Raw genomic sequence first — 9247 nt, 5'->3', positions numbered from 1 at the left:
CTCAATTAGCAAAATAGAACTTCAGCTGTCTATCCCTGATAGCAACTGAGTAAAACTCATTTTCTCATAGATTTCATGTTCCTTGATATAAGAGAAACAGACTATTGTTGAAAATAAATTTGAAAGCCAGTCGATCTGACAAAGTTATTTAAAGAGTAAAAGTTAAAGAATAGTTTGCTTTTAGTTCCTTACAACCTATAGCCTCGCTCCTTAATGATATTATCAAGCTTCTATATTTATTTTTTAAACCAAATAAATAAGGCATTATTTCAAATTTGACTTTTTTTATTTGTATAAAAAGGCACATAATAGTAAATAAATACATAGAATTGATACAAAATATAATATCACAGCTAATAATGCATTGAAAAATTTCTGAAAGTATATGTTTGTTGCCACAAGCAAATGGCAATTAGGCGAATGTGGTAGCAGGTTCATTTTGCCACTCGGCAATGGCATCCAAAAGATCGTCATCACTGCTTTCCTCGCTGATTTGGGTTTGGCGCATTTTCTCATGTTCACTTCGGTTATTTTCTGCACCGCAACCCTGGAAATTGAAATGTGAGGTGGAAGCTTCGTTGGTGTTGTAATAGGGAGAAAATTCTGGGGTGAGTGGGGCGGCGCCGGTAGCCGCCATTGGCGAGTATTGCGCGGAGGACGGCGTGAAATTGGCGGGAGAAAAGTTGGAGTTTGGTGTAAAGCTTGATTTTGGTGAATAAATGCCGCTGTCGTCATAATTGCTGTGGCTGCTTCCAGCTGGGGTCATACAGAAACGGTTGGCGGCTGGATCAATGGAGGACGGCGGGGTCATTGGGCTTGTATAACCCGCCGCCGGCGATGCCATTTGGTTGGCGTATACATTGTGAGATGGACTGAAGACATTTGGCGACATAGGACCCGCCATTTGATGGCCATAATATTCACTGGTCATACTTTGGTTCATATGATGCATGGCGGGGTTAGGGCTCATAAACCCTGCAGGGCTCGGCATTTGGTTGGCCATATTGTGTCCGGCATTATTGCACTGTTGTAGAAAACTATGCAGACAATGAATATATTCCACAGCATGTCCTAAAATGTTCACTTTGGACATCTTTTTGTCTGCCGCGGCCGACGGGACCATCAGGCGCAGCCGTTCAAAGCCGCAGTTGACGGTCTGGACGCGGTTTCGCTCCCGCGCATTGCGTTTCATTGTTTTAAGGTCCTGAGCAGGTTTTATCTTATATCCATGAACTGGGTGTAGCACTACTAACTTAGGCTTAGGGGCCATTGTATTTTTTGTTTTGAAAGTATAAATGTACTGTGGGATGTGAAATGGTTGCGGTCAACTAAAGCTTGCGCTTGACCCATGCTCTTTATATACCATTTCCCCCTTACCTTTTCCATTCACCCGCATTATCCCTTTTCCTCTTAAAGATTACTCATTTCTCCTTCCCCCTTGCGCGCAACCACTTGTCCAAACCATTGTAGTAACTTAATCTCTCCCCATTCCCCGATTACCCCCCCCCCCCCCTACCCCTCCACTCTTAGGCGGCGATTTGTGGGTTAGATGACCCATAGATATCTCAGCGGTCACCCGAGAAATATTATTGATTTTTTCATGTTTAACAAGTACCTTTCAGAGTTTTGTATCAATGAACAAGGATAAAAACATTTCAAATATTAGATCAAATAAAGACAAATGGTCTTAAACCATTTAAGATTTGTGCATTTTAGAAATTTCAATAATTAAGAATAATATACTGCATAAGTTTGTATAAAATCTTTTAAATAACTTAATATTCATTCAAAGGACATAAATGCCTTCAGAAATGAAATATTAGTTTCACTTGATATTATCAAAGACTCTAGTTTGTTACCAAACTTTGATATCTAAATAAAAGAGATTTTTTGCCTGTAGGAAAATCTTTCTAAAACTTATTTTACTCATAACATCGTGCTTTTTATTTTTTTTCAAGCTTTATATGTACCTTTGTCAGGATTTAACTATCATATTTTGAAAGGAGGTATATGAGGCTAGATAAAAATTGTTATTAAAAAAGTAAAAAAAACTAACATGTTTAAAATAGACGTACGGACATTCTGGTAACGATTATAGAGTTGCTACGCTATCTAAATCGTACCTAACTACTACAGGAATCACCATGCAAAGTTTGAAATCGATAGGACAATTCTAACATGCCTAAATTAACGAATAAAGGCTAACTATCTCGGACGGACGGACCGACCCTAATTATACAGAAAAGCTTCGCTTTTAATAAGTACCTCATAAGTACCATATTTAAAAAAAAAATGCGAGGGGATTTTTTTTTAAGGGGGTAGCCTAAAACCACCACAGGACCAGTAGGTATATTCCCTTAAGAGTAGAATCCAATTGGTTCAGTGGTTACCGAGATCTTAAGGGACAGACAGACGGACGGACAGCCATCAAGCTACTTTGTATTATAGATGAAAATAAAATTCCTATATATGATACTTTTGATCCTTTGTTTGTTTGAATAAGTGTTTGTCGATATTTCCAATTCATATCAAACATTAATTCCTATTATGTAAAGGGTTATGTTGGGGGGGGGGGGGGGTTAGAGTATAAAATAGCTTTAGGCAGTGCAATATGGGGTGGTTTTAATGTAAAACATATCAAATACATAATAAATATGTGTTTATACAATACAGAAAATATCAAACATTTTAAACTGGGCAGTAATAAATGTTTTGGATAATTTTTCTGCCTTGTTTAATCAGTAGAGAGACAAAAATACTCAAAAATCAGCCATGTGACGTCATAAAAATGATTGATTATCCATATATTTTTTAGGTTTTTTTCCCCCCACTTCTCCTCTCATCTCACCCATTTTTTATGACGTCATATGGCTGATTTTTTAGTCACTTTGTCCCACTACGTTTACTCATTTAAAAGTCTTTCCAGGACGGCTTCGAAACAATTTGATAACCGCAGGATTAAAATCGTTTCTCGGCCATACTGAAAAAGCAAGTATAGCATCGTAATTCAGACAATTTTCAAGGAAACTAAAATAAAAATAATGATATTTCATGTTATTTTTTTTTTAAATTTTAATATATGCGGAAAGCTGTCTAAAATACGATGCGTTAAATAACTATTCCTTACTACAAATTCACACAAATCATCATTTGTATATTTTTGTAGTGGACTTTTTTATGTAACTTTTATGAGTATCATTTGAAAAACACCCTTATCATATCGAAGCTTGTTTATTTGCTGATACCAAAAGCCTAAACCCATTCAAAAACATATGTACAGGGTGGGGCAAATAAGACCGGACAAATTCTAACTTATAAACAAATGAACATAAAATCGTCAATTTTAAAGATTTTATTGAATTTTAAAAACTGGCAAGCAAAATAGGTATATAACTATTAGATTATTCAATTAAATCGTCGCCAGCCTCAATCACCGCCTTCACCCGCCCCCTGAACCGCCCACAGGCCCTGGTCACCATGTCCCTGTCCAAGCTGGCGAATTTCTCCTTGATGGTGGCAATGAGGGAGGTCTTTATTGTATAGGCAAGTCTATTGGTGCATGCTTCAAAGTAGCCCCAGGCCCAAAAGTCCATTGAATTAAGATCAGGCTGCTGGGAGGCCCCATTTCCTTAGGAACGTGAGTAGCCGCAGGATCCAAATTCACCCAACTTTAACGCTACCCTTTGACACGGAGGCTCTTATTTGGACCACAGTTGAGCTGTAACGACGTTCTATACCTTTTTGGAAATGGCATGAAGATTCAGCTAGGGTTGTCAGCGCAATCCATAGTCTAAAATGAGTTTTTAAGTTCCATATGGGTCTCTAACGTCGAGAATCGAGAAATTTTCACGATTTCACACAATTTTTGACATCTTTAAATCTGTTACGTTTCACTTTGCCGGAGTACTACAGCCAAGCCACTTTAGATAGAGAGCTCTAGTCTTTTCGAGTGTCTTATTTATGTATCTAACAGTATCCCCAGCAAGTTGCATAACTCTACCTCATCTACAGATGGGCTGAGATCCGATTTAGTGGGCCCTAGTCGAGGATCCAGATTATTCCACCGGCGCATTTCGAATCTGCCTTGTTGAACATAAGCGCGGCCAGCTCGGAGTACGAGCCTATCTTCAAACAAAGATTTTTTTGTGCTAAAAGGTAATTACCTAAGCTTTTTATAGTGGGGTCAAACGTCCTGATTGGTCAAGTAGTTTTGGCGCTATGGCCGTTTAAAGTTTGTCCGGTCTTATTTGCCCCACCCTGTATGTATGACTATCAAAGCTTTGTTAAGCAAATAATAGGATGCACAAATGTCAGAAATGGTAAGGATGCTTAGGGTGGGAGGAGGCGATAAACATTACCCGCCAAATAAAATATGAATAGGCAAAATAGAAATTTACTAAAATATAATTTAATACAATCCTCTCTTCAATACAAATATACTTTCTTCGTGGTGAGTCCTCCTATGCAAAACCTTTTAGAAGGAATGTATAATAATCCCTATATGATTGTGCTGATATTTTATCAATATACAGGTAGAGAGGGAAATTTGGACTGTAAATTATCTTTGATAAACAAGTTCTCTCATTCGTTGAGTGTCAAATCATTTTGTACTTGTATTAAAGTTTTATTAGTTGGTTTAAAATAGCTGTGTTAAACTGCATCACAAATCACGCTGAACAGTTATAAATCTATCTAAACCATAAATAAAAAAATAGTAACTACTGCTGCTTCATAACGAAATATATTTCAAAGATAAAAATCTTCATTATTTATGGAATCTGTAATAGAAAACAACAACATAAACAAATGAAAAAAAATGAATAAGTATACAAAATTAGTCAAATTATCATAAAAAAAAATAAGTTCACAGCTACTGTATAGATCTTTACTCTATCAAAACCAAACAAAAAAATAGGAGAAGCGGTTAAACTAGGTTTACCAATTAATGTTCTTTGATTTGATCTTTTTTTTACCCATTAAGAACCCAAAATTGTTAACAGGGAAAAATACAACAATATATATTTAAACCAAACCAACATAAATCTCCTTCTATAATAATGAATATAATATTCTATTTTTTATTAATCCTTTTCATTAAAATATGTTATACAAACATTCATCTATAGATTTATTGAAAAAACTTCAATCATTTTTCTTTGAATAGGATTGAAAATGTTATATAAATGAAAATTATACAATTGTATTATCAAGGATTAATAAATGCAAAACTAGCGAAGCAATACTTCAATTACTTTGTTAAAATTAACACAACAAGAAGAAAAAATCACTAAAACAATATCAGAATGAGTATTTATATGGCCTCGAAACCGATTTTATCCGCTGGATTAGAACCGGTTCTCAGTCATAATGAAAAATCTTGTATATTATCCTATCACAGACAATTTTCCACAAATATCAAAATAAATATCATAAAAATAATACCAGTTTTGCTACCCCGGACTTTCGGCCCCATGTGGTAAACAAAACATGTTTTAATCGTTTTAATATCTGCGGATAGCTGTCTATAATAATATGCGATTGATAACTATTATTGAACTACAGGATTTACATGGCTATAAGGAATAATTTATTGTTAAATAGAAAAAACAAGCAATATAATTTTAAAACTTCCTTGAAAAGCACAAAAACCTACAAGAACTCACCTTCGAACAGAAAAACCTTACAACTCTGTATAATTTTAAATGTTGAATAAAATGTTGAACAATATGAATTCTACTTTATAACTATTGACATTTTCAAAATAATAGCTCAATGAGCTATACATTAGAAAATATAGGTCAGCAAGAAATAAAGAATAATTTTATAATAATCTATTATAAAAACAAGGATGACAACATCCATAAAAGCGAAGCACTGAAACGGTAGGACAAACGGACATTAACACTTGTATAGTGTCTGAACTGAATAATCAGAATATAAAAGTATCGAAAGAGTCGAAGCAAAATTGTAAGCAAATTTGTTGAAAAACTGCTTGATACAGAATAATGTTTATGGACATACTTACATTTTTAGGATTTGATTATAGAGGTGCTTTGCTTCTACTATTGTTCTTTGTTGTCCCAGGAATCAATATACAAAAAATCAGATCAAACGGATAATTAGATCACAAAAAAATTAGTTGTTAAAAAAGTAGAAAAATCAACATGTTTAAAATGGACTTACGGACATTCTGGTAAAGATTATAGAGTTGCTACGCTTTCTAAATCGTACATAACTACTACAGGAATCATCATGCAAAGTTTGAAATCGATAGGACAATTCTAACATGCCTAAATTAACGAATAAAAGCAATCTATCTCGGACGGACGGACGTACGGACGGACGGACGTACGGACGGACGGACGTACGGAACAGCCATACTTATAGAAAAGCTTCGCTTTTAAAATCAATTACCAAATGGAACAATATTTAGAAATATTTCAAAAATATACAACATTGGTCTTTTTATTCTATTTGACCTTATCTGTAAATGGAAATTAAGTTTTATAACTTTGTTAAGAGAAACAAGGATGAAATCCATAAAAACGAAGCTCTGAAACGGTACGCCAAAAAAGCATTAACATTTGTATGGTTTCAGATCTGAATAATCAGATTATAAATGTAGAACAGTCGATGCAAATTTGTAAGTAAATTTGTTGAAAAATTGCTTGATGCAGGACATACTCGCATTTTTAGGACTTGATTATAAAGTAGCTTCGTTTATGATATTGTACTTTGTTGTCCCAGGAATCAGTATACCATAATCAGATCAATCTGATAATTAGAAATAAACCAGTCATATCGTTAGTTTCAAAAACTAATTTACGGCTTCAAAATATTAAAATTGGTGCCAAATATTGCTAAATTCCCTCATTTTCATACTGGGGGTTAAACGTGTGAAAGAAAGGGGTTAAATAGGTATTTGATAAATATTGAAATAGCTATACATTTTCATACGGCCAGGATATCGTTGTAAATCACTAATTATCCCTTTCAAAAACTTAGCTAGACCGTTTGATTTTATTGGGCAATTTGAGTTTTTAAAAAAATAGTGGATTTCTCAAATAAAATAGCCTGTTCATATGATCACGGAACCTTCGCATATTTCTAGCAAAAGTTTTTTTTTGTTGGCTTTTGTCTGAAGCTTAACATTAATAAATACATAAATTTTTAAAAGCAAAAAAGAAAGATAAATATACGAATTAAACTATAAGAAGCTACCCTGTAAAGGTCAGCTAGATCAAAACAGACGCACACACGCACATTCAACATTTAAAATTTGTGCCGTGTTGTTATTTTTGTTTTTTTGGTCAGTAGCTTAAGATTAAGAAATATCTGAACTATTATCCTATTAGTATTATATAGGTTATTTTTTTCTAAATACTTACTCTTCTTATATTTATTTAAGTCTCGTTGTAAAAGATCCCTCCCCTAATATATGATATGATATGTCATCGGTCAACTTTTGCTAAAAGAGGTGGGGGGGGGGGAGTATAGGTCAAGTGAAAGTTAAATCCTAAAGGGTATTTATATTTCCATCCAAAGTTGCAAGTCAAATATGAATATGAAAGGGGGGGGGGGGGTTAAAATGTATATTGTCCTTGTTCACGTGACTAAGTTGACCCTTTTATCAATATACCTTGTATATTGGGGAATATTAACAAGGATTAAAACATCCATAAAAACTAGTACTGAAACTTTATGACAAACGGATACAGGAAGCAAATGCCTACATTACCAGAAATGAAAAAAGCTATCCGCTTTCTTACGGATTGACCAGCCCTAATTATAAAAAAGCTATTGTTCTGTAAGATTAAAACGATTTCTGAAACTGTATAACAAACGGATAATAACACTTAAATAGTTTCAGAATAGTCGATGGAATCAAATGCCTAAATTACCAAAAAAGCTATCCGTTTGTTACGGACGGACAAACTGACCCTAATTATAGAAAATTATTGTTCTGTATGAAGATCTCATATTTCTCATGTGAGTTCAGTTAAGTTGACCCTTCCAGTTTCCCTTCCTTAATCAGGTGACATAAATTTTTCCTCCCCGCCCCCCCCCCCAAAAAAAAATATTGTACAGCGATTAAGCGAAGATGTTGGCCCAAAAGCTTTAGGTACTTATATTAAAGATTTATTATCGCAGGTATCTAAAGGGATAAGACAATAGCCGTTAAATTATTATACATCCATATTGATGGTAAACATAATTACCCCTTCTGTAGATTTCAATTAGGGTTGGAAACGTTTGAACACTTAAGATAATAATGATAAATTATTGAATTTTGATTAGTTAAGTCCTCAAAGTTGTTTGTAAATAGGAAATTTTCATCAATTCATCGTCCATTGTCTTATTCTTTAAGATTCCTTGTAAAAACGAAAATTTAGTTTAAAGTAAAAACAAGAAAAATTAATCCATAAATGGGATGCTATAAAATAAAATATTTACACTTTCACTCGAAGTACCTTGATGAGCACTGAAACCTTTAATTTTGGGTCAGGTTGTCAGGATAGGTTGTATAAGGAGAAGGGGGGTGGCATTTTACTTAAAACGTTTTTTATTTGAGGCATATCTTTGAGCAAATAAAATGAAGTTTTTTTAATAATTATTTTTAAAATATTTTTACTCTTACAATGGTACATTTTAAAATCCACGGAAAGCTGTTTAATGTTTATAATACGATACTATAAATAACTGTTTTAGTGTGGCTACGAATCTAAGTTTTCCCTCTTGATAGGTTATGAGTCATACTGAAAAAACATGTATTATATTGTAGAAAAACATTGATTGCGCGATAACTGTTTACAATATGCACAGCACAATTACAATTATAAAAATGGGACCCCTTTTTTTAGATTAAAATAATCGGTGGAAAAGTTTGGACACTGTCTTTTTGTAGACACATCATACCCAGGGATATAGGGATCATTGAGCAGTAAATTACATTTTTACCTAAGGAGGGAGAGTACACTGGACTGTATTTACACAGGTATCCAAAGCTTCATTACTATCCTTGCTCTATGGTTAGCTTAAAAACTTTGGGTACTTTTGTCTAATTTTGATTGGTTGGTTCTGAACAAGTATTGCCCAATCAATAATTTTAATCTACAACAGGGGTAATTTTATTTTCAGTATGGCTTTGAAATTAATATACGCGGGATTAATACCGGTTCAAAGCCATACTGGAAAAATGTTAGACAATTTTATATGAATATTAAAATGAAAATAAAAACATAATATC

General features: G+C 33.8%; 1 protein-coding gene across 1 annotated transcript; it reads right to left on the bottom strand.

Moving 5' to 3' along the window:
* Nucleotides 1-267: 267 nt before the first annotated feature.
* On the bottom strand, nt 268-1310 carry LOC145324078 (uncharacterized). The gene has a single exon (XM_080166704.1). The coding sequence runs from the start codon at nt 1268-1270 to the stop codon at nt 413-415; it is 858 nt and encodes a 285-aa protein (XP_080022830.1). The 5' UTR covers nt 1271-1310; the 3' UTR covers nt 268-412.
* Between the last annotated feature and the right edge of the window lie 7937 nt (nt 1311-9247).

Source organism: Acartia tonsa, chromosome 7 (assembly GCF_053477335.1).
Source record: "Acartia tonsa isolate MP-2025a chromosome 7, ASM5347733v1, whole genome shotgun sequence".
NCBI classification, from domain to species: Eukaryota; Metazoa; Arthropoda; class Copepoda; order Calanoida; family Acartiidae; genus Acartia; species Acartia tonsa.
The sequence above is the reverse complement of the archived record's forward strand: the minus strand, read 5'-3'. Positions and strand labels throughout refer to the sequence as shown.

Coding starts and splice junctions, on each gene's coding strand:
- LOC145324078 (XM_080166704.1), bottom strand. CDS start 1,270: ATGGCCCCTAAGCCTAAGTTAGTAGTGCTACACCCAGTTCATGGATAT.